Consider the following 26,648-nt stretch of genomic DNA (forward strand, 5'->3'; position numbering starts at 1 on the left):
TCACTGTGCTATGCCTTCTCTTTAGCCTCCACTGTTAGTTTACTTTCATCCAAGCAAAGACATCAGGTGTGGATTTGGCTGTATACATAGGAAAAGTATTTTCTTTCACACTTGAAGCTGTTGGTTCCCAGTGAGGGTTCTCCCTGCAGCTCTTTCTGTGTTATGAGCTAACTGCAGTGTGTGACTGTCTAAGAAATGAGTTATTTGTGGGGGCAGAGCCAAGAGCCCTGAGCTCTGAGTCTGTGCATCTGGTGCAAATCCTGTCTCTGATCCCCTCTAGCTGGATGAACTTGCCTCAGTTTTGTCATCTGTCAAATGGAGACTGTGTCAACTCTAACTTTTTTCATAGGGAGATTGTGGGCATGAAATAAGATGTTGCAAATGAACGCACCCATCGTAGTGCTGCACACACAGTAGGCACTCTGCGAATTTGGGCTGAATTGGAATCTGAGTAACTCAGGAGGCACATGCACTGTCTGGGAGGTGGGCCTCTGCGCATCATGTGTAGGGGTGATTAATGTTTTCTTTTTTGCCAGGAAGGTGTTAATTCAGCAAAAACAAAACAAAACAATCAACTGAAATTTATTGAACACCTACTATGTGCCAGGTAGAATGAGAAAAAGTAGGGAGACCGACGACAGGTTATAGAAATAAAGAATTTTCTATGCATCAGAGCCATGTGGCAGTGGACAACACCAGGGCAGTTAGCCAGGGAAACGAGGTAGCAGGGAGGGAGGTTGTAGCTGGGATATACTGGGATATATTGGGGGTGGGCTGGATGACCTTTTGGGTCCTTTTCAATTAGAGAGTCTTGCCTTCTCGGACAAAGAAACGTGTGAGAAACCAAGCAGAGTGTGCTTTAGCCCAAAGACACACAGAACATAAGGGGAGACCCAAGGGATCCTAAAGATATTCTTTAGCTGATTACCCATGTTGTCATGGCCAATGATGAGAATAATAAAACAGTAACACTACAAGTTGGAAAGTCTTCTAATAGTGATTAAGAGAACAAGCTCTAAAGCCACACTCCCTGTGGTTGTGACTGTGGACCAGAGCTTTAACCTCTCTGTGTCTCAGCTTCTCATCTGTAAAGTCGGCCTACTAAGAACGTTTATCTCATAGGATTATTGTGAGGTTTAATAGTATACATAAAGTACTTAGAATAGTGTCTGACATATGGCAAGTAATATATAGTGTTAACTATTATTATCATTTTCACCGTCATTATTGTTCTTCTGCCAAGTTTCGAACAAATTGAGAGACAGATGCAGGAACCAGAGAGACAATGATCAAAATGTCAGCTTAAAAAACAAAACAAAAACCTATGTAGAGAATGTGGTATAGATGTGTAGCCAAATGGACTTCCTAATATTTTGCCCCTTGATTAGTAAATTTAGCTGCCAATTTACGGAGCATAGTCCATTGCATAGCCAAGAGCAGAATCTGAGTAGCTCAGGAGACACTTGCGTTGTCTGGTGGTGGGCCTCCCGGCAGCAGACCAGCATGTGCTCCTCTGTGGGCAATCAGGAGAGAGGGCAGTACAGGAAGGGTTAACTTGAGAATATTCATTTCCTCTTCCCAAATGCTACACCCAGACTAATCACTGCTCCTTATGGGGTAGACTGTGTGAGGTGCAGTAAGAAGCAAGAAGGGTTCCTTTCATACTCTTCCCTTCTGGAAAATGGAGTGAAAATTCCCTCTCTACTTTGGAAACAAGAAAAGTAAAGCAATAAGTGTTCTGCCCTCACAAACAGTAGTGAAAGCTAAATTTGTTAGGTGTCTCTAATGTGCGGGTTCTGTGCTAAGCACTTTATAGTTATTAGCTCTTTTAATTAGTGGAATATCCCTAAGAAGTATCTATCCACATTTTGAAGATAGGAAAACTAAGGCTGAGAAGTGTGAATTTACTTGATCTAAATCACACAGCTAGAAAGTAATAGGGCAGAGAGTTGAAGCCAAGTCTGCTTGGCATGTTCCCGGGCAGTTGTGTGTACTTTCTTCCCTGCCTGGAGGTCTTCAGGCCTCTCTGGCTACGCTGTGATGGGCTTTGAGTTTTCTTTTTCCTTTGCTTCCCAGCTTGCACTGGTTTCCGCCTCAGACCTGTGGCCGGCCTGCTTTCCTCTCGGGATTTCTTGGGTGGCCTGGCCTTCCGAGTCTTCCACTGCACACAGTACATCAGACATGGATCCAAGCCCATGTACACACCCGAACCGTGAGTATTGTCCTCTAGCTACCAGTTGCCAGGCACAGCGAGCGTCACCTCTTCCTGCTCCAGGAATGAGGTTTGGGTTCATTGCTGGCTGGTCCACAGGACTAGTTGCCTGTATTGTTTGATGGCAGAAATATGATCATCTACTCTGAGTATTTTCTCTGTCCAAATGGACCAGACTGATTGGAAATTTGGGCATCCTGTGATCCAAGGATTCAGAACTCCCCTGGCAGTGGAAATGAGAGAACCTACTCAAATTCTGAAGTCAGAGATATGAAATTACAAATGGGAACAGGAATAAGGGACAGCTAAACTCTCTCAACACCTCCTCAATACACATCTAGATAATTCTAATCTTTCCTTGTCTAGATCGTGTCTTGGCTAGAGGTAGAGAATGGCCAACCACTGTGCTTCTTACTTTGGTGTTTAGCCATCTCCTTCATCAGATAAAACTTACACAATTTAAACAAAACAAATCAGTAGGATATCCCCAAATTATTTTTCCATGGCTACAAAATTCACTGCTACAAATCAGAAAAGACCTGTTTCAAATGGATGTGGCACCTAAAGTGTTAAATAAATGTAGCTTTTCTTCCCTTACCGTTGTCCCCCTTCAGACTCAGAAAAGAGCAGCACTATTTTGGGGGGTTCTTTTAGTTCTCAGTGGGAATAACTGAGCATATTGTACCTGCCCAAAGAAGTTATCATCAAGGAGGAGACTTGGGATGAGAAGTGTCCAAGACCCACAGCTCACTTAGGTGTGTGGGAGGATGCCCACAGGAAGACTGGCTCTTCTGCCCTGCACCCCACTCAGCATACTCCTAAGACCACTGGCTGATATGTCTTGTCCCTTAGTTTTCTTTCCCCTTTGTCCTTTTCTCTTCTACTTTGGCTCATCTGACCCGAGCTCTGCATATCCCTTAATCCTGGAAAACAGGTCATAAGTCCATGAGTTACTTCCTGTCTTCCTGCCCATTTCTCATGTGGAAAGACTGGGTCTGGCTTAGCTTAGTCTTCCTTCCCCCAATCTCTGTGCTTTCTGTCTTTCAGTGACATCTGCCATGAACTGTTGGGACATGTGCCCTTGTTTTCAGATCGCAGCTTTGCCCAGTTTTCCCAGGTAAGGAATGGATCTCCTTAGCCTTCTAGTTATATGGCTGGGACCTGGATTGCTCAAATGAGTTGAGCCCATGGAGGGGCCCTGGCAACCTCTGCAAGAACGGAAACCAGAGAATTCTATGACCCCACCTGAGATGAGTGTGTTGTTCTGTGAAGGTAGCTGAGTACCCATTCCAGGGACCATGCACGACATGGGTTTGGTTAATTGCGCATCCCCTGACTCATATGTGTGTCATTGAATTTGCCAATTTCACTTGTCCTATCAGATGTAGTTTAAGAGCGTTTTTATCCATGAAAATCTCTTCCTGATCCCCATGCAGGAGTTATTTCACCTGCTTCCAAGTTTTCCTACTACTTCCCCTCAACCTTTTTAAGGCTTTTGCAACTTTCTGCCTTGTCAGGTAGTCATTTGTGTATATGCTTGAATTAAGTAAGATGATATTTGTCAAGAATCAATTCCAATAGCCTGACTTATAGTTGACAAAAAAGGAAGAGCCAAATGTCACATCACCATCATCAAAGCAGCAGCCTAGACTTTGATTCATCTTCCACAGTGGTGAAAAAGCTCAAAACAATGTTTTTGGATGAGTGAGGGAATTCTACTAATGCCAGGCACTGAAAGGCAGCCTAAAGCCATGGCTGGATGGTTGGGCTTGTGGAAAGGTTGCATGAAGACTCTGATGCACCCATTGACCCCAACACTGCCAGTGACCGGCTGTGGGACCCAGAACTCATTGACAGCCACTTTGTGCCTCGATGGATGTCAACCACATACCTGCAGTTCTCCTGTGGTATTCTCAGGGTACATGATTAAGACTCATCCAATACTCCTAGAATGTTCCAATGTGCTGTGGAAGAATAATTACTGATCTAGAGTCAAGAGATAAAGCATTAGACACTAACTGACGGTATGACCATGAGCAGGTCACCTCCCTTCTCTGTGCCTCAGTTTCCTCCTTTGTAAAATGAACACAAAGAACCGAGTGATGGTGAAAGGTTTTCTCTGTTCTAGCAATCTGTGTTTCTAAAATGTGTGGCCAGGAAAGACTTGACAGAATACTCAGAGTCTATCTGGGTCCTCCTGAAGGCGTCTGGCCACCATCACCTTCCTGTGGTCAAGTACCAGGTTGGGACTGAGGGCGAAGGTTGAAGATAGGCAGATCCCAGCTATTCCAATGACTCTGTTTCTCCCCATTTACAGGAAATTGGCCTTGCCTCCCTGGGTGCCCCTGATGAGTACATTGAGAAACTCGCCACAGTAAGTCCCTTCTCTCCCGGGTTGATGGTGGGGGTGCCATGGGTTATGGCTCTCAGTTCTTTGAGGGTTTGCTCCTTCCCTGGAACCCAAGTCATTTGGAAAAAAATATCAGAATGTTATTGGTTACATCTGCACAAATGAAACTTCATAATTTTGATTTCTCTTTAATGGTTTGATTTTGAAATCAGCTGCATATAGATGTTTACACATAATTTTAAACGGAGTGTCTTGAAAACACCAAAAGGCTGTAGTAATAACTTTCGAAAGCCCTTGGACACAAAGTGTGTTTATGAAGTAGTCTGGATTCACAGCTTTGAAGGGAGCATTCTTCGGGGGTTTCCCAGCACCCTTCATGCTTCCATCACACTTTGCACTTAGCCAACTCTTGGTTCAACTGGCGACTGGATAAGGTGAGATGCAGGGCCCAGAGAAGTGATAAGAGGTCATTGCTGATTCAGAGAACAAACCTGCACAGGAGCCTACCTCAGCAATTCTGTCCTTGGTCCTAGAATATCTGCTGCCTTCCCCTTTCCTGGAGTGTGTGTGTGTGTGTGTGTGTGTGTGTGTGTAGAGAGAGAGAGAGAGAGAGAGAGAGAGAGAGAGAGAATGAATGAGAAAGAGAACCAGAAAGATCAGTGGCATGGCTCAAAGTCCGAAAGCCCCCAAACCAGGGAAGCCAATGGTGTAACTCTCAGTCTGAAGCCAAAGGCTTGGGAACAAAGGGGTAAGGGGAGCCTGGTGCAAGTCCTGGGGTCCAAAGGCCAGAGAACTTGGAGTTCTGATGTCCAAGGGCAGGAGAAGAAGGGTATACTGCTCTGAGAGAGAAAGAGAGAGAGAGGAAGAGAATTTTTGGCTTTCCTCTGTCCTTTTGTTCCATCTAGGACCCCAGCCAGTTGGATGGTGCCTGCCCACATTGAGGGCAGAGCCTCCCCAGTCAGTTCACCAGCTCACAAGCCAATCTCCTCCCAAAACACCCTCACAGACACATCCAGAAACAATGCTTTACTAGCTGTCTAGGTATTCTTTATCCAGTCAAGTGACACATAAAATTAGCCATCACAGGTGTGCTCTCAGCTTAACTGTCTATTCCAGATTTATTGGTTTACCGTGGAGTTTGGCCTCTGCAAACAAGGAGACTCCATAAAGGCATATGGTGCTGGGCTCCTCTCGTCCTTTGGTGAATTACAGGTATGACCCTGGAACCAAGAATGGATTTGAAAATGGTGGGTTCAGGAGACCATTTTTGTTCTTTCGGTGTTGTTGAAACCCCATTTACATCCATTGTGAGATGCAACCTAGGGGCTCATTCATGCTCCAGTGATTGGTACCTTAGCAGCTATGATTTGATCCTGGCTGTGGGTGTTCATGGTAGCAATTGAACTGCAAGTGCACAGGTGCCTAGGCAGGAGGGGCCTCCTTATCCCAAGGTCGAACTGCGCATGCAGCCTTGTATGTACAGAAACATATACCAGAAAATGTGGTTGCCTTCCACACTATCTGTGGATCACCTTACTCAGAAGTGGTTGGAATGGATTACTTCTTTCTATCTTGGCTGGAGGTTTTAGATGAGCAATGAAGAGTAGCATCTAGTATATGCAAAATAATGTGGGCTGCATTTGGGCTGGGGTGTAGAGGACATGAGGGTGTGATGAGAGAGGATACACAAAGGACCTGTGGGATGTAGCAGGGACAGGGATCCTGAGTTAACCATGGAAACTTTTCACCTGGGGCCTGCAGTACTGCTTATCAGACAAGCCGCAGCGCTTGCCGCTCGAGCTGGAGAAGACAGCCATCCAGAACTACACCGTCACGGAGTTCCAGCCCCTGTATTACGTGGCTGAGAGTTTCAATGATGCCAAGCAGAAAGTGAGGTGAGGTGGTGACCAAGGTGAGCCAGTAGCTCTTTGGGCCTCGTGACGTGGGCTGGTGCCACTCCTCTGTGGGTGGTCAGCCAGGAGAGTGGACTCCCGTGCCCACAGAAACTGTGCAGCGGACAGCGCTTATCTCCCCACTTTCTCCACCCTCGTCCCTTTCCACTGGCTGGTGGGAGGCTGGACGTGCTGACCCCTGCGGACAGCCCTGCCACCTGGACCCTGTTCAATGCAGCCACCATGCCTAGTCACTGAACCCTCCCAGGCACAGAATGGCCACCAAAGTTCTCCCCACCAAATCAGAGAAGTCTTGTCATCTGGGAAGCCCTTTTTTCACTTTATTCTCCCATCCTCCCAGACATCTACATAATTTGTTCTCTTACCTCCTCTGTATCTTCACCCAAATTTAATCTCTGTGTGTCTTTCTCTAACCAACTTACTTAAAATCTCTACCCAGCTCTGCCGCCAGTGCTTCTGTGATTTTTCTCCTTAGTGCTTATTATTAATAACATCTAATATATTATAGAATTTAAGCTCCATGAGGGCAGGGCTTTGTGTTCTTTCTGTTTCCTGCTCTTTCCCCAGCCCCTGGAATGGTGCCTGACACAGAGTAAACACTCAGAAAACAATTGGCGAAAGCGTCAGTCTCAGAGGCAGTTAGTTCAGCGAGAGGCTGAGGAATGGTGCCGGGACCCTCAGTGGCCCAGCCCTGCCGACTGCTTGCTGGGGCAACCCGTCAACCAGGCTCTCGTCCGAGAGGAGAGGAGACAGGCCGGGCAGAGGGTCTACCTGGATGCGTATTCTAACACTCATCATTTGTTACTACTAAAAAAATATATATCTTAGCAGTGATGAGTGATAGACAAAGGACAGACAGGCCTCCGGGAGTCTATGAAGTTGGGCTGTCAGCTTCCACTGCACTGGGCTTGAGTAATTAACGGTACACTGCTGGCCCACAAGTCTACTTGGTTTGGCCTGAAATGCCTTCCTTTCTCCCTCCTCTCACCAGGGCTGTCAAGTGCGGTTCTGGTTCTCTCCTAAACCCCTTGAAGGTTGGATTTTAGTGGATTAGTGCATGACCCCACCTGGGTAATTAATAACAGTAATAATGGATAGTACATGCCCAGTTCCTATTGTGTGCCAAACAGTGTTCTAAGCGCTCTTCATGTTTTAACTGTTTAACGATTTAATCTTCCAATAAGACTACAAAGTTTGTAGATGAGGGTGCACAAGCATTGAACGATGAGAAACTCACCGATGTCGTGACTGGCCCAGGGCTTGGAGCAGGCAGTGGTGTTTAGCACCAGTGTTCACAAGCACCTGTCACACTGAGATCACATTTGGGTGGGCCCTTCTGGAGACAGCTCTCTAAGCAGCAAGTGATCTGTCCCTGACCAGCAGGGCACGGGCCTGCCAGGCCTTTGAAAGCCCACCTGCTTTGCCAGGGCCCAAGTGAGACAACCACAAAAGCTCCATTCTTCTGAGAAGTGGCTCGTGGGGGTGAAAGAGAGTCCCGAAGAGCAAGGGTCAAACAAAACAAGGAGGGGCCCTGGGCATCTCAGAGCACTCAGTCTAAGGGAAACCAACTCCAACCATTTTCAGTTTCCAGAATCAAATTCTAGGCAGAGGTTTGATTGGCTGGGCATGGATCACGTGCTACCTCTGGGCCAGAGGAGGGCCGGCCCCGGGACTGACTGCCCGACAGACAGACGCGTCCAGCGAGGTCGGGGCAGATTGCGCACAGCCAAAGCGAGGAGCTCTGTGGGGAGAAGAGGGACATGTGTGGAGCAAGCAAAGTCACAGACATGTGTCCTGTGGCTCATGCCACCCACTGGGCTGAGGAAGAGGAGGTGGGGAGATGCACTCGACCATTGTCCTTCGTGAAAGATACAGCTAACACTCACGGAGCACCGACTCCATTCTCTAACAGCACTCGCTGCAGCCCTCTGACATAGGTACTGCTGCCACCCCAGTTCTACAGAGGAGTCAGGAGACTGGGGTGCAGCGAAGTAGAGCCCTTGCCCGTGCCCACAGGCCACAGTAGGCAGAGACAAGATTTCAGCCCAAGCAGCCTGACGCGGGACCTTGGGAACCACGCTTGCCAAATGCGGAGGGCTCTACTCTCTCCTACCGTTGTCTTTTCAGTACTGGCAGCTTCTGCTTTCACCAGGGGCCAACTTAGACATAGCATTTGTGATGACTTTGGGACATCTTAATTAAGTTGTTTGAGAGTTAATTAAGTTGCTTGAGATCCCTCACACAGGCCCTCATGGCAGATTCCTCCCAGATCTGGGAGTCGTGCACTGGGAAGGCAGGAAAGCAAAGAGTGCAGGCCAGAGTCAGACTGCCTGGGCCCCTTCCCAGCTTCCCAGCTTACTGACAGTGTGGCCTTGGTAGTCACATAGCCTTCCCAAGCCTCAGTTTCCTCATCTGTAAAATGGGGATAGTAATGGTACCTACCTCCTAAGGTTTTTGTGAGGGTTAAATTAGGAATGATATTTGTAAAGAGTATAGAGCAGTAAGGCACATACATAGGAGGCGCTCGACCCACATTTAATTTCATTATCAACATAGTGCTTTCTTCAACCCTTGAGAACTGTTTCTCCCTTTGCATTACTTGTCAAGCATTTCAGAGATTTTTTTCTATAGCATTCTTTGGCTATATTTTACACTCTTGTGATTTTATTTAATGATAAGAGCTTGTGGCTTTCCTATATTATGTGCTTTCATTGTAAGCTACCTCTGTCTTTTTGGAACAGGTGACTAAATAAATATGTGTACCCCTGTGTTTGTATCTACACACAGACACACAAAGGCCTTCCAAAAGGACTCACTGAAACTCCATCCCCCTTCTCAGTCTGGCTTCTGAAGCCCCTGTTCTAGTGAGGTCTCAGCGCCACTCATAGCAAAGTGAAATGCCACTGAGAAATCCTTTAAACTTACTTTTCTCCAAATGGTGCCTTTCACTCAGTCCTGTGGTTTGGGTTTCAGGAACTTTGCTGCCACGATCCCCCGGCCCTTCTCGGTTCGTTATGACCCATACACCCAAAGGATTGAGGTCCTGGACAATGTCCAGCAGCTTACGATTTTGGCCGACTCCATCAACGGTAAGTAACTTATACCCTATGAAACCACTCTCATTTGTAGTAATAGAGGCACAAGAAGAAATTTATTAAATAGTGCATTAAGGAGAACAGCATTTCCATGCAAGCCATGGGTTCATTGAGGATGAGGAATTTTGCAAAAATGCCAGAAATGCCCGACTGTCTTTTTCCCGTTGACCTTCCTAGATTCCACCCCACCTCCTACCCCCAAACCATATTTCCAACCCTGGACTGTCCCTGCCATGCTGCTTTTTCTCCTTTGCTTCTCCATCCCAGTTGGTATCATTCTGCCTGGTTCCATCTACTTTGTCAACCATCCAGCAGCTCATCTGTTGGCCTTCCACTCTTCCTTGATAATGAGGATATTACAAGTTTTTCTTAAATCACCTTATTCATCACCCGATTCTCTCTCTAGCCCGTCATACTCCCTTCCAGCAATGCTGGTTGATTTTTAGTTCCTGTGCTCTCTCCTGGCTCCCAGCCTGTGCCCATGCAGTTCTTCGTGTTTAAAATACTCTCCTTCCCACTCCCATTTAGAGACACCCAACTACAGTTTATCTTTTAAGTCTTGCATAGGCATTTCTTCTTGTAGGAAGCTGAGTTTGGATGTTCCTCCTGTGTCTTTGCATTCCTACAGATTCCTCTGTCAGAGGACTTATTGCATTGTTATATAGTTGTTTACTTGTCAGTCTCCCCAACCAGACCTGAGCAATATGCTATGTCAGGTTCATTGTCAAATCCCCAGTACCTAGCCCTATTTCTAAATATTACATCAGGCACTCAAGAGCTGATGAAAGAAAGGATTAAACTTCCAAAGGGGGGAGGCCAAAGGGAGAAACTCTAGGTGAAGTGGGGCACCCTGCCTGATGCAATGCCAATGAAGGCCACAAGGGTAGATAGGCTTGAAGTGATCCTCTAATATCCTTGGGGCCACTTCTAATACAGAAGACCAGAGCTGGCCCTGACCATGATAGTCATTCCCCATTAGGTGTGAACACCTGTGATCAGCCATGTTGAAAAAGTCCAGGGCTGATTCCATCTTAGACACTCAGCTGGAGTAGATTTGTTCACTGAAGAAGCCAGCCAAATGCTCCAGAAGTTAGGATATAAGACAGAGAAGTGAGGCCATAGCTGTTTTTCCTCTCCTTCTCATCCCTAAAAAGGCAAAAATAACTCCATATGCTATTATGGGAGTTTTTAAAGTCATGGAATAACAAATTTAGGAAACAAAGTGTCCTTAGAGCCATGTGACCTTATATAAGGCCTCATTGCCTCTCTATACTTCTGCTTCCTCAGGATATAGGAGGGAGTGAGACTCATCCATTTCCAAGACTTTTTCCACCTCTATGAAGAGTCTATGTCCCTGTGGCCCCCTTGGCATGTGAGAACATGGCATGAATGGAAGTGGCTGCATCGCACCTTCATCCTAGCCTCCTGGGCTGAGTTTATCTGCTTAAACCAGGCATTCTGAAACCTCAGTGTGCATGAGGATCACTTGGAGAGCTAGTTAAAAATTAGCAGTGCTAAGCCATAGCCCCAGACTAAATTTACCAAATTTACCAAATTTGTGGTTAGTCTCGGGAATTTGTAGACTTCAAGTGATTCTGACACCAGAGATTTGTGTGAACCATACTTTTAGGTTCAATTATTTAGTTTCTTGAAGCATCTGTTAGATAGTAATGTGAAAGAGAATCAGAGCAGCTAGTGATTTGCCTGGGTAGAAACCTGTTAAGTCCTTCTCTGGGAAATGGCCTATGGAAAGAGGAAGCTAATTGCATTAATAGCTCTAGCACTTCCTAAAACACGTCAATACCTATACCATCCACAAGTGCCCAAATCCTATCTTCACAACTAGGCTGTAAACTCCTTGAAGGTTGGGGTGGCAACCAGCTTATCCATACAGCCAACTGGTCTCCTAGAGCTATGCACATTGTGGACACCTGAAGGGTGCTTGTTCTTTATATGAGTGGCTTATTTGGGTGGTGTTCTTTTGTAGGTGAAGTTGGAATTCTTTGCAGTGCCCTCCAGAAGATAAAGTGAAGCCGTGGGCATAACTTGATCTGTGAACTGAGCGTCTCTTGGTGGGGATCAAACTGCTTCTTTCATCAGAAAAAGTCTGACAAGGACATGTTAATTTAAAATAACAGCCCTGAATCCTTTTGGAACAAGACAGAGAATCAACAAATAAATCAAAATAATCTGAAATGACAGTATATTAACACATACCCAAAAGCATAATGGTAGATCTTCGGGGTTCATCTTTGATTTAGAGAAGATAATTCCAGACTTGCAATTGAGTTAAATCAATAATCTGTCACATTTTATGAGATTAATTAAAATTGAGACATGCTTCATTCAAGGTTCATATACGCTTTTGTTATTATTTGTCATAGAGAACTCATAAAAGAGTATATATGAGTAAATGTAAAAAAAAGAGACTGTCATTAGAATTGAATTATTGGGTTTAATATAAATCTTGACCTACAAGGTTCATCTTCTATTTGAATTAACTATGATTCCAGTTACTGCTTTGCTATTGTGTCTGTGTAGATCTCCTTTAGTTCAGGAGCCCATTAAAATAGTTACAAAAATTTTCTATAGCATTATATAGAAACATTTCTGTATTTTTTTTTTGTAATCACAAATACTGTTGTATAAGGTAATGGAACTCCCCACCTAATCCCCACAATTTCCAGTATCATTTTCCAGTTGATTGTCAAGTCTGTTTTAAGAGACATTTTCCATACAATTATGATGCAGCAGATGTTGACCAAAGGCCTGGTTGGTAGATGCTCAGTAAATATTCATTGAATAAATTAGTGATTATATTTTTTTAAAAGAAAATTTACTGTAAAAGTGAGAAAAGTCCATTTCCATTTTTAAAAACACTAGATTTTACAAAGACACTAGAAAATAGATGCAGACATGAAAATTCAAATTTCAAAGCAATGAAACCTCAGACACATTGAGAATAAATTACTCTTCCCTCCCAGCGTATATTTAGGTAGTTCTTATGATACCCCATTAGTGGATCAGGGACAGCTATTTGAAGACATATATGAGCATTTGAATCATATGTCAAGACTAGAAAGGACCATAGTTTACATAGTTTAACTCCTTCATTGTTAGAGTGAAACTGAGGTCTAAAGAAGGGAAGTGATTTATCCATGTCAACATCATTGGCAAGTGGCAGACTGTCAGAAGTTAAGTTTTTTTCAAACTTAAGGTACCCAGTATATTTGGCTGTGAATATAAAACTAATAACCTTGGGTTACCTAAAAATGCAGGTCTCGGGACCCATCCCCAGAGATTCTAATCAGGTAGAGCTGTGATGGTGCCTAGAATTTACTATTGATGATGCCACAGCTGGTCTGAGAACTACACTTGAAGAGACACTATGCAAATCCTTTAAGACTTAAAGGACTTTTCTCCTCTGACCTTCCCCTAGACACAAAACATTCTGCTAATGGGCTATTTTGATGTTTCATTATTTCACACTAAAAGTAAATTAGTTACTCTGGAACTTAAATATGAAATAGTAGTTTCGAATGACAGTGATTTTGGAACAGTGATTTTTATTCCTAGTAAAAATATTTTCATGTTGAAGGTAAAGTTTAGGGTTAAGCTGTGATTTTCACAGAAAGAAATTAAATTCTGAATGGAATATAATCTTTGCATTTTTAGTGATGTGCTACTCAGTTCTTAGCTCTTTTTATCTGGATATAAAAGCCCAGTCTACAGCAATGGGATACAGTACATTGTCAATATGTTATTATTATCATTTGTTTAATTTCTAGTAAATGAACAGTCTTTTGGAAACAATAGTAATGTTTTACTGATGGATGATCCTGCTGTGTACAATCAAAATAAATGCATACAAAAATTACAAGTGTCTAGCATTCATATTCAATAAGTTTCTGAAAATAGGAATTTAAATTTTAATTCTAGGTTTCCAAGTTATATAATTTGGTTGTGTTTCTAAAAATCTACCAATAAAATGTTAGCTTTATAGAAACAGAAATTTTGACTTTATTTTCACTTCTGAAACCCTTAGCTCCTAGCATTTGTAGGAGTCTATCACCACTAAACCTTACAAGAAATGCTAAAGGGAGCTTTCCGAGCTGAAATGAAAGGACAACAATTAGTAACATGAAAACATATGAAAGTATAAAACACTTTCATATGAAAGAGATTGTAATGGTGATGTATAAATCACTTAGCATTTCTACTGTAAAGGTTAAAAGACAAAAACTATTAAAATAACTATAACTATCATAATTTATGGGATATATAATAAAAAGGATATAAATTGTGGTACCAAACACATAAAATGTGGGGAAGTAATTAAAGTATAGAATTTTTATACATAATTTAAATTAAGTTGCTATCAGCTTAAAATAGCCTGTATAAGATGTTTTATGCAAACTTCATGCTAACCACAAAACAAAATCATATAGTAGATAAAGACAAAGGATAAAGAGAAGCGAATCTAAGCATACACATATAGAAATTCATCAATTACAAAGGAAGGTAGGAAGAAATGAAAAAGGATCTACAAAATAACCAGAAAACAATTAATAAAATGTAGGTAGTAAGTCCTTACCTATCAATAATTATCTTGAATTTAAATGAATTAATTCTTCTATTAGAAGACATAGAGTGGCTGAATAGATAAAACACAAGACCCAACTATATGCACACAGAACAGCCTCCAGGGTAGATCATATGTTAGGCTGCAAGATAAGTCTTAACAAATTTAAGAAGATTGAAATTGTATCAAGTACCATTTCTGACCACAATGATATGAAATTATAAACCAATAATGTAGACATTTTGGACAATTCCCAAATATATAAAAATCAAACAACATGCTGCTAAACAACCAATGAGCCAAGTAAGAAATTACAGGAGAGATTTTGGAATATCTTGAGACAAATGAAAATGGAAACACAACATATGAAAACTTAAGACATAAAACAAAAGCAGTTCTAAGGGAGAAATTTACAGCAACGAATGCCTACATTAAAAAAGAATAAAAGATCTTAAGTAAACAAACTAAGGTTACATCTCAAGGAACTAGAAAAAGAAGAATAAACTAAGCCCAAAGTTAGTATAAGGAAGGAAATAAACATGAGAGCAGAAATGAATGAAATAAAGACTCGAAAAGCAATAGAAAAGACTACAAAGCTAAGAGCTGTTTTTTTTTTGAAAAGGTAAACAACATTGACAAACTTTTAGTTAGACTGAAAACAGAAGACTCAAAGAAATAAAATCAAAAATAAAACAAGACATATTACAACTGATACCACAGAAATACAAAGAATCATAAGAGACTACCAAGAAAAATTATATACCAACAAACTAGATAACCTAGAAGAAATGGATAAATTTCTGGAAACATACAATCTACCAATACTAAAGCATAAAGAAAAAAATCTAAGCAGACAAATTTACAAGAGATTGAATTAATAATAAAAAGTCCCCCATCAAAGAAAATTCCTGGACTTGACAGCTTCATTGCAGAAGTCTACCAAATATTTAAACAAAAACTAATAACAATCTTTTTCAAATTCTTCCAAAAATTGGAGAGGAGGGAATACTTCCAAACTCACTCACCAGGCCAGAATAACCCTGATATCAAAGCCAGACAGACAGTGTAAGAAAATAAAACTACATGCCAATATTCCTGATGAACATAGATGTAAAAGTCCTCACCAAAATAATAGCAAACTGAATTCAACAGCATATTAAAAGGATCATTCACCATGTCTGATTGGATTTATTTCAGGCATGCAAGGACGGTTCAACATATGTAAAGCAATACATTTTATATACTATCTCAACAGAATGAAGGACAACAACCACATGATCATCTCAATATATGTAGAAAAAGGCATTTGACTAAATTTGACATCCTGTAATGATAACAACTCTCAACAGATTAGGTGTAGAAGAAATACACTTCAACACAATCAAGGGCATCACAAGCCTACAGCTAACTTCATACTCAGTGGTAAAAAGTTGAAAATTCTTTCTCTAAATCAGGAACAAGGCAAAGATGCTCACTCTTGTCACTTTTATTCAGCATAGTACTGAAAGTTATAAACACAGAAATTAGTCAAGAGAAAGAAATAAGAAGCATCCAAATTAGAAAACAATAAAGAAAATTCTTATATAGAGAAAATACTAAAGACTGCAACAAAAAACTCTTAGAACTAAAAAACAAATTCATTAAAGTTGCAGGATACAAAATCAACAAACAAAAATCAGTAGCATTTCTACACACTAACAATAAACTATCAACAAAAAGCTTTTAAAAATCCCATTTACAATAGCATCAAAAATTTAAAATACTTAGGAATAAATTTAACCAAGAAAGTGAAAGATCTATACCCTCAACACTATAAAACATTAAAGAAAGAAATCAAAGAAGACACAAATAAATGGAAAGATATCCCATGTTTGTGGATTGGTAGAAATAATATTGTTTAAATGTCTGTATAATTAAAAACAATTTATAGATTCAATGAAATCCCTATCAAAATTCCACTGATATTTTTATAGACACAAAGAAATAACCCCCAAATTTCTATGGAACCAAAAAAGACTCAAAATGGCCAAAATTGTGGCCCTTGGGTTTCTTTGAGAAGTCACTGATTTTTTTTTATTTTAGTGTATTATGGGGGTACAAGTGTTATGGTTATGTATATTGCTCATGCCCCCTCTCCCCACTTGAGTCAGAGCCTCAAGTGTGACCATCCCCCAAACATTGCATATCTCATTCATTGTGTTTGTATATACCCATTCCCTCCTCCCCCCTCCCACCTGCCTGATAGCTAATAAGTGTTATTCCTATATGTCCACTGAGGTGTTGATCCATTAATACCAATTTGCTGGCAAGTACATATGATGCTTGTTTTTCCATTCTTGAGATATTTCACTTAGTAGAATGGGTTCCAGCTTTATCCAGGAAAATACAAGAGGTGCTATATCACTATTGTTTCTTAAAGCTGTATAGTACTCCATGGTATACATATACCACATTTTATTAATCCACTCGTGAATTGATGAACACTTGGGTTGTTTCCACAACTTTGCAATTGTGAATTGTGCTGCTATAAACATTCGAGTGCAGGTGTCTTTTTCATAAAGTAACTTTTGATCTTTTGGGTAGATGCCCAGTAGAGGAATAGCTGGATCAAATGGTAGAACTACTTGTATCACTTTAAGGTATCTCCATACTGCTTTCCACAGAGGTTGTACTAGTTTGCAGTCCCACCAGCAGTGTAGGAGTGTTCTTCTCTCTCCGCATCCACGCCAATGTTTATCATTTGGGGACTTTTTGATAAAGGCCATTCTCACTGGAGTTAAGTGATATCTCATTGTGGTTTTGATTTGCATTTCCCTGATGATTAGAGAGAGAAGTCACTGATTTTATCACTATCCTCCTACATTCCTCTCAGAGGCCCCAAGATAGGGCTCAGTTGAGGACTTCACCAGTGAAGGCACAGAGTGGCTGGCTCATTCACCAAGCACCCATGCTACTGTATATTGGAGAACACATTTTAAATTTGTTTGTTACAGAGCTTTCAGCCATCAACACCACCCAAAAGCAGAGAATTCATCTGGAAAAGCTGCTCTGCTTGCCAAGGGTAACTGTTGGTCTAGAAAGTCTTTCCAGCTCCTGCAGTGCCCAAATACGCCTCCTGTTCACCCACCTTGAGTCTGTGAAGCTAGATGAGCTCCATTTCATTGGCCTAACAAAATAAATAAAATTTTGGAGTGGGGAAGGAGGAAGCAGAACCTTTCCCAAACTTTTCATTCCCAGAATGTCTTTGGGAAAGCTAAGGAGGCAGGAGGCTCTCTCAACACTCACTTTTGGGAAAAACATCTACTACTCATTTCCTGGAATTACTTGGTAGAGAATTTATAAGTGTGAAGTGCCTCCTAAGACAAGGCACCTGAAGCTGGGATGAAGGGAGAGAGAACCAGACTACCCGTGCTTTCTAGAGTGGAGATTCTCAGCACCGAGGACAGCACCCATGCCTGGTACGGTATTGAACTCAGGGAAGGGTGAGCCTGAAGGCCTATCTTTTGTGGGGCAAGAGTCAGAAGGAGGAAAGAGAGTGAGTTAGTACAGAGACTGGAAAACAAGACGATGGCAATTATCTTGCTCACAGCAGACTTTGAATGACGTTTGGCTGAATAGAGGAAGACAGAATGGAAAAGTGTGACATTCATCCCCTCAATGACAATGTCTGACATCTTTTTTATACAGAAAAAAACCAGGTGCCATTTTTTATAGCAGTACATGCTTATGTGTTACTATTTGAGATTGGAAGATGTAGCATCTTGCAGCAGACTGCTCTGGTGATTACAATTCGAATGCCAGTTTTCCTTAATGTGAACCTGCTTGGACCACAGAATCTTAATCTCCCTGAGTCTCATTTTTTTATCTGTAAAATGGAGAAGATGCATGCCTACCTTATAAGACTGTTACAAATATCAAATACACTTTGTGTGTATAAAAGCCCCTCAATCATTTTTAATAGCATTTAACACTTTTAAATATTTATTGTTCTGATATAAAGTACAAATAAGCTCCCCAAAGAATTGTTTATTATTACTCAGGTCATCTTGGTCTAGCAACATGATCCCAATTGACCACTCTGTCCAAAGAGATGACAGAATGACAGTTATGGAGAAGCTTCCATTTGAGAAAAGAGTTTTGACTAAAGCAGAATTAAAATTTTTCAGCACAATATATGTGTGTGTATACACATGCACAAAAGATATATGTGGTATGAGCAATAAAATAATAAAATCTGCATCAACTTGAAGCTAAAGCTATATCTTGAAAAAGGCAACTCTACAGATTGAAATAAAAATTTCCCATTCGAAGTTAAAAACAGTAGACTTTCACTCTTCCACCCTTATTTCTGACATTTGCTCCCCATGTTGCATTTTTCTTTTTCTCCCGGAGCTGTAGCATTGCTGGCACAGTAAATCATAACCTCTGAAAGTCCAGTGTTCACCCTACTGCTAAAGACACTTCTTTCAGCTGGGATATACTGCTGTGCAGGTTTTATAAAATGGTTAACATAAACCAAATTGATTTAAAAATAGAGCCTTCTCTGACAAGGTTGCTTTACTAAGGAACCAACACAAGAAAACATGGCTTCACTCCGCTGCTCCATCCTAAGGTCACCTTGAGGAGTGAGAGCTGGGAGGCCTTTTTTTGTTTCCAGGAGCAGGAAGTGGAGAACAATTTTAAATATAAAAGTCACTGGCACTGTGGTCCAACCATTTCCTCCTGTGGGCACTTTGCTCAAATGACACTCCTAGAAGAAGCCAATTTAAGAGGTTGAATGTAAATAACAAGTCTTGCAAAATGCAGTAGGACAAATCAGTCCCTCAAGTACGTGGATGTGATAAGAAAGCACCCTGTTCCTCCAGGAGAATGGAGGAACGTTCACTCATGGAAAGAGTGTAGAATAAAAGTCGCCAAAGTCTGCCATCAGGTGTACAGTTAGACAGGGGTGGAGGGGGAAGAGAAAAACTCCTAATAGGCAATATTTAAAAACTCAACCTATTGTATTTTTCGAGCTTCATTCTACAAGTATTTATCTGAGTGCTTGGTTCGTGCTCAGCGCAAGGCCAGGCGCGTTAAAATGATTACTGCAAGGGCGTTGCTGTAGAACTTCTATTGCCCCACCGCTTGGAGTAGATTGAGCAGATTTGTGATTCTGCCCATGCACTGCTTCATTCCTCGACCTCCTTTTCTCTTGCCTCCCTGGGAATGCTCCGACCTGAAGAAGAGCGCCTTGCATGCATCAGTCCTGGCTCAGAATCAGTTCACATGAAACTGCAGCACACGCTCCATTTTCAGAGATTCAAACCTCACGGCTCCAAAAATGCAGTTTGTATTTGAAGGACTTAAAATTGCATCGTCTTGACCTACAGGTCAGGGCGGTGAGTTTTAAACCAATCCCAGCTCCAGTCTGCCCTGGAATTACCAGGGCCGGCGTGACTGGTTGGGGATCAGGAGTAAAGCTGGATATGACCACTTGGCCACGCAGCCCGCACCTTGCACTTTTCCTCCTAGATCTTGTAGTGGGGCAAGGGAGGGAACTGGAAGGGGGTGAATAAATCCCAGGGGGTAGGAGGCATCAAAACAGTCAAAGGTTCGTAAGTCCTCACAGAGAGATGGCAGTGAGGGGAAACATGGAAAGAACTTTCAGATTCTCCCCAGCAATGACTTGCGCCGCAGAGGGCGCAGAAACTCGCCTCTCAGACCTTGCCTGTGCCCCGGTTAATTAAAACCAATCGCAGCTCAGCTGCCCTCTACTTCTCCCTGCCTTTTAGCAAAAGGTAGGCGGGCTGTCCGACCACGCGCCGACGCCGGCCAGAACCACGGACAGCTCCCGCCCTGTGGCCCTTGTACCCTCCCAGCCCTGGGCACTCTCCAGTTCCACCGGGGAGGATCAAGAGTATGGTTGCTGATCGGATCTGCCTTCTTTTGCTCTGCGCCTTCCCCACCTGCCGCCAGGTGTCTTCTAAGATACTGGAGTCCGGGCTGTCAGCTAGGCTCCTCAGGAGTCAGAACCCTAGAGAGGAGAAGGGGGCGCCCCATGAAGACAGAGGTCTGCAGCTGGCTGGGAGCTCAGCTTCTGCGCCCGCGCAGGGGAAGCAGCAACTAGGGGGATGACAACTGGGAAGAGGTGGCTGCGGGACGGCTCCCCTCCACCCCCACCGCCAGCGACAGAGTGGAGGCTGGCTTTGAAGGTAGCCCACATCATCCAGGTACTGCTTCCCTTGGGACATGCATTCACTACCAAAAAGGAGGGGGAGGGAAAGGGAAGAGAGATGTGTCTGATGGCCTTTCTGCACAGTGGGGCTGATACTTCCCTACACCGTAAGTGCAGTCCCCTCAGCCTTCCCCTCCCCATGTCATCTTCTTGCCCTTCCTAACCTGGTTCTTTGAGGGGAGAGGTTGGCTAGACATGGAAGGAATTCCCTCACCCATCTTTCTTCTCAGTGTTCCCGTTTCACCAGCCAATGGGAGGTCTCCACACGCCCCATCCCTCCTCTTTCCTGACCTGCCAATCTCCAGGTCCTGTGGTGAGAGCTGAGAGAGAGGCCAGGTCTCCAGGGCCCAGTTGGGTTGGGGCTTGGGAGTTCTCCCTTTCTATTGGAAGGTGGGAAAGGAGTGTGAGGTCCTTCTGCTTCTGGATGATCTTTTCTGCTGGCTTCCATTCTAAGTGTAGGAGCTGACGTCAAAGAGAAGTCTTCCTGTTGTTCCAAGAGTGAAGTTTTGCACAGATTACAGCCTTTATTCAAGGAGTTAGATCTTTTGTTGTGTATGGGGGTGGGGTGGATAGGGAAGTCCTGGAAGCATATTTTAATTCCTCTGAACAATGGCTTCTAAGCCTTGGTCTCTTTGAATGCCAAAAGGACTCAGGGCTGGCCCTGAAGACAGTAGTCAGAGTGTCAAGTTGGACCTAGGTTGGGGCAAGGGGTGGAAAGGAGAAGATGGAAGAAGGAAGCAGAGAGATGTCTACTAAGCTTTCTTCTTGGTTGGGCATTAGAATGAGAATGTAGACATGCTATTCTCTTCAAGGATTTAGAATTTAAATAATTGCTGTTTGTTATGGGCATCTAAACTAGAATTAGAAGCTAGAAGTATCTGTGGAAGGGAGTCTGAGAATCTGAAAACTCAATACTCAGTTATTCTTTTCCTACTTAGTTCAGGGGGAAATGTCCCAACCCCCGATATCTTCAGGAGGCAAATGCTATTTGCCCTAAGAAGACACCAATTGGGGAATGTAAAAAAATATACAAACATGATCTTTGTAGCAATTTTTGTATTAGCAATTATTTTGAAACAACCCATATGTCCATCAGTAAAATATTGGCCGGATAAATTATAATCTATATAATAAAATATTATGAAGAAACTAAAATGAAATTAAGTAAATTCATAAATACTGACTTACAGATGTCTGAAAGGTATTTTTAAGTGAAAAAAACCCCAGCATGATTACATTTTCATTTTTTTTTAAAAAAGAAGCTATTAATAGTGTATATGTATAATAGTGTCTATATATATTTGTATAATGGCAGAGGAAAAGGGATTGGTGAGTAGGAATGTTGACAGTGGTTACTACTGGGGTTGAACAAGGGTCAGACACTGTTCTCTCTTTACATACTATTACTCTTTACATACTCTATATACTGTTATAAAGAGAAGGAAAATGATGTGATTGGAGGCAATTTGAACTTTTTGTTGTTGTTTTTATTTTTTTATTTCAATATTTTATGTATTAAAAATACTACTAAAATGAGAAATAAACAAGTACATAAAGACATCAGTTGCTGATCCTTTTCAATCCTTTAAAGCAAAGATCTACCATTTTGAATCCAGACTTGCTTCCAAGGCTGAAGGTGCTTTGGTCCAAATGAACATTTACATAAAGCATGGCATTAATAAGTCTAGTGTCAACCTGTTTATTGATACCTTAAAACAACAGCTCAGAGATGTGCATGTTCACCCAAAAGAAAGAACTATGTCGTTGTATTTTCCTATTCAGACTTTCTGAACCAAAACTGAGAATAAAGTTCAATCCAAGTTCTCCCTGGATTGGCTAATGCTTACAAATCTGTTCCACTTTAAAGGAAGTTTCTGAAATTGTCAAGTGCCATACTCTACTCAAAACTTTCTCCTTTCATATATTTCTAATTAAGGAGATAGCAGAACAGTGTGAGTAAACAAGGATGTTGAAGTCAAACTGAACCCTGTTTTTCCCATTCTCTGAATATCTAGCCTCAAGCAAGTTATTGATCACCTTGTGCTTTGGTTTCCTTATCAGTAAGGTAGGACTATAATAGTACCTTCCTCAAAGGTTTGATGAGAGTATTAAGAGAGACAAATCTGTAAAGAATCTAGGAGAATGCTAAGCATCAGTTGTTCTTGTCAAAAATCCCACCTGGAAAAATACAAATCAACAGGAGTGGAAACCTGTTAGAATTAAATCAGATCCTTTCTGGATAAAAATATCCAGTGTGAAAAAGAGCAATGGAGCTAGAGATTACTAGGTTGAGGGGCCTGGAGCTACAGTATGCATAGTTACATGGGATAACATGATGGGTTTAAGGGTCAGACCCTTTGAATTCAACTCCTGGCTCTACCAACTCCCAGCTTTTCCCACATGAGCAATTATGCTATCTCTCTGTACTTTTTTTAACTACAAAATGCCAACAATAATACGCACTTTATATGGTGGCTGTGATAATTAAATGAATTCTAAACATTCAGTAAGTGTCAGAATTTTTTAGACCTTCCAGTGACATGGAAATGTAAATGTGGTATTGTTAAGGTATTATTGGAGCTTTCTAGAAGCTCTCCTCTAAGTTGCACACAGTTGAGAAATGAACAAAGTTTGCTGAACACACCAGACACACCTAGATCACCCAATAAATCAGGGGTCCCCAACCTATGGTGAGTTGTATAATTATTTGATTATATATTACAATGTAATAATAATAGAAATAAAGTGCACAATATATGTAATGTGCTTGAATCATCCCAAAACCATCCCCCCTCACCCCCAGTCCGTGGAAAAATTGTCTTCCGTGAAAGCTGTCCCTGGTGCCAAGCAGGTTGGGGACTGCTGCCATAGATGGCCATGCAGTCTACTGGGGAATCTACTAAGAGAACCTACTGAGTAGAGGACAGAGGGGAGGCTGCCAAGGTACCTGGCGCCAGAGGTATAGGAGAATTGAAGAATTGCCCCACTGCACATTTGGGGTGGGGAAAGACTCTGTGTTCTACTGGAACAACAGTGTACTTCAGAGGAGCTATCCACGGTGAAGAAGCAGGCTTTAACAGTTGAGCTCCTGGATACTCCAGTCACCTACACATCCAATCTCTCCTCATCCCTGTCTTAATAGAATCACCATGGTTGCTTTTCCTTTGGATGCAGGTTGCTTCGGTCTTTTGTTCAACAAATAATTGCTAAGCCTCTATTATGTGTCAGACACTATACCAAATAATACAGGCAAGATTTCTACTTTCAAGGAGTTTGCATCCTTACATACGGATAGGGAAGCAGGAAGGAAGACATAAAATAAAGAAAGAAAGGATGTAATTCTTTGATGTGATAAGGACTGTGAAGAAAATTAACATCTGATTGTTCATTAAAATAATTTTTGATGATAGATCATAATATACTTTTGGCAAATAATCTAAAAGGGCTTGAAGATTTGAGTGCAATTATTATAATGAACCTTATATTTTCATTTGTCTTCTTGTATCAATAAGATTTCTTGGCACCCACAACTATAGAAAATGAAAAAAAAAAAAGTAGAATCAATACAAATTCCTGTTTTATTCTGGCAATAAGTAAATTTAAAATGAACTAATATAGACAAAATAATCCCCCTCTATCTAACTGATAAATGCATTTCCAATTAAAGTACACTTTTGTGATTAACAATTATTTATAAATTGTATACTAACAATATTTATAAATATTACTCAATAAAAAGGAAATATTTTAACCCTTAGGTTTTTATGGCCACAGAGAAAGCAAATTTACTTTTAATTTATATTCATATTCTTGTTGCAAATATCAATAAAATGCTTTTAGGAATAAAATACATTACATTGAGATAAAAATTTGTGTGCACTATGGAATGGAAATAGGATTTTAAGAAAAAATAAAATATGTAAAATTTCTAATATGAAAAATGCTTGTCACAATTTTTGACTGGATTATTGGGAATAACAAATTGCAATGGAATTCAGATTTCGATGGATACCAATAGAAGAATGATCTGACAGTTTTATTTTAAATGTCAATAGTTTAATATATAAAGAAGTATATTATTTGCAATATATAAAATATTTTTGATGATAACTTACATGCGAGGGGTGTAGAAATTTGCAATATTCTTTTAGGGAGTGTTGAGATAAAGTTGGAATACCATGTGTGTAATCTGTAGGCTGCACTATATTTAGTGGCCCCTAGAGGGAGTCTCTCCTCACACGTTGCCCCAGTTTCACTTCAAGGACAATTTGGAGAGATAGAGAGCTTTCATTTGTATTAACTGCTCCACAGATTATTAGAATGGCCCTGATGGGAAGCTCTCTGGGAGGGAAATGTGACATGGTGGAAATAGCACTGGATGTAATGCAAGTCCTGATTCTCCTATCTAGCTCTTTGGTCTCTGAGCCTCAGTCTCCCCATTGGAAATAAGGATGGTAGAATATAGTGATAAAGAACACAGACTCTGGGATTGGACTGCCTGAGTTCAAATTCCAGTGGTAAGCTTTGCCACTTATCAGCTGGGTGACCTGATATATGTTTTTATATCTCGGTGCCTTCTCTCTGTCATCTAATAACCATGATAGGAATTATGGTATTAAAAGCACCTGTTGAATAGAGTTATGATAATTGACCACATTAACATGTATACAGTACTTTGAATAGTGCCACCACATAGCTATTATTATTCTTTATTCCCTTAGCCATTACTGTTAGTATAATCATTAACATGGCTATTGAGAAAAATCAAATGGCACACTGCATGGGAAATGCTTTAAAAACTATGGCTGCTACACAAATAAAAGAAATACAGATAAAAGTATACCAGGTATTGTGTTTTCAGCAGTAAATCACAAAAATCAAACCAAACCAAACAAACAAAAAACTAACACAGGCTTAGCCTATGAGGAGATTCATTATTTCCCATAGTAGTAAGCTCATAGGTGTAACAATAGGGCTCCAATGCCATTGTTCTGGGCTCTGCCCTGTGAGCTATTGTCTTCATCTGCACTGGACCTTCCCTCTCACTCACAAGGAGGCTACTGGCAGAAGCTGAGCCAGGTGCTTCCCTTTTCTTTTCCATCTTACTGGCCAATGTAAATAAGGTGTCCACCTCCACATCAAAAGTATTTCCTAAGGGAGCACCAGGCACTGATCACCTTAATCCTGCCATCTGCACTGATCACTGGTAAGTGGAATACTGTGACCAGGTTAGACCAGTCAGAATCCAGCTTCTGAAACTGGAGATGTGAGTCACACAATGTCTCAGTCAGTGTCCCAGCAAGAAGGTGATAGCATATTAAAGCAAAGTCCTGGTGTGTAACCAAAATGTTTGTATCCCCATAATATCCTGAAATTTAAAAGGCTAGTTTAAATGAGGAGAATTTAATGAAGTGACTATTTATAAAGTTGTGGGCAAAGCTTAGGGAGCTCAGCAAGGGGTGTTGTGGTACCCAGGAGCTGGGAACAACTGGAAGCCAATACTGCCCTCAGCCAGAGGAGTAGGGAGTGTTGTTAGAACATACACCACAGAGAATTGGATAGAGAGGGCTGCCCACGAGGATCTTTGTCCACTCATAGAAGGATGCTGTCAGCTTGCAACTACCTAGCAAAGGAGGAAGACAACACAATAAATACCCAACCTTACCCTGCAAGCCACAGTGCAAGGGAGTCATTAATGCCATCCATGCACACCTATCATCAGATCAGCCACCCAGACCCCAGGTCAGAGTGGGGAAGCATAGATGTGCATTTAGAGGAGCAAATGGATGTTGAGCACACATGAACTGTACAGAAGAGAAGAAAGCTACCTAAATAAATTCATGCCCTGATAAGAAAGAAGAGGAATGCTGGATAGACATCTAACAGGATTCACTGTAAGTATCCTCATTCAAAATAAAATTGTTCTGTTTCTTTTTCAAGTATAAATTGTCTACAATTGCAGACATATTTAATTTGTAAGTCAAATTCATCCTCAAGGGAGTGGCTCAAGAAGATAACAAAAGGCTGAACTGTCACTACTTGATGAGGGATTCAGGGAAAGCAGGAGGTCCTGACCTTTCAGGGAAAAGTGAAGAAATCCATTCCCAGAAGGGACTGCAAGGGGAAGTGGCTGTTCTCTTGATAAGGCCAAAGAGGGCAAGCCTAATGAGGCCTAAGCCAGTTACATGGTGTAATTTACTGAATGGTGTTGGCTGCCTTGCAATGTTTCAAGGCAACTTTTTTTTTTTTGCAATACATGATTAGTAGGAAAAAGAGATT

The 26,648-nt window shown here is 41.6% G+C and overlaps 1 protein-coding gene across 1 annotated transcript in view; it reads left to right on the forward strand.

The window, feature by feature from the left end:
• PAH (phenylalanine hydroxylase) overlaps positions 1–13,450 on the forward strand; it is a 63,013-nt gene extending 49,563 nt beyond the window's left edge. The window contains exons 7-13 of the mRNA XM_012772682.2: positions 2,077–2,212; positions 3,260–3,329; positions 4,530–4,586; positions 5,679–5,774; positions 6,324–6,457; positions 9,449–9,564; positions 11,558–13,450. Coding sequence (XP_012628136.1) covers positions 2,077–2,212; positions 3,260–3,329; positions 4,530–4,586; positions 5,679–5,774; positions 6,324–6,457; positions 9,449–9,564; positions 11,558–11,601 — 653 coding nt within the window. The 3' untranslated portion in view covers positions 11,602–13,450. The remainder of the gene's footprint in view (positions 1–2,076; positions 2,213–3,259; positions 3,330–4,529; positions 4,587–5,678; positions 5,775–6,323; positions 6,458–9,448; positions 9,565–11,557) is intronic.
• Positions 13,451–26,648: the final 13,198 nt, after the last annotated feature.

The sequence above is a fragment of the Microcebus murinus genome, chromosome 10 (assembly GCF_040939455.1).
Source record: "Microcebus murinus isolate Inina chromosome 10, M.murinus_Inina_mat1.0, whole genome shotgun sequence".
Taxonomy (NCBI): domain Eukaryota; kingdom Metazoa; phylum Chordata; class Mammalia; order Primates; family Cheirogaleidae; genus Microcebus; species Microcebus murinus.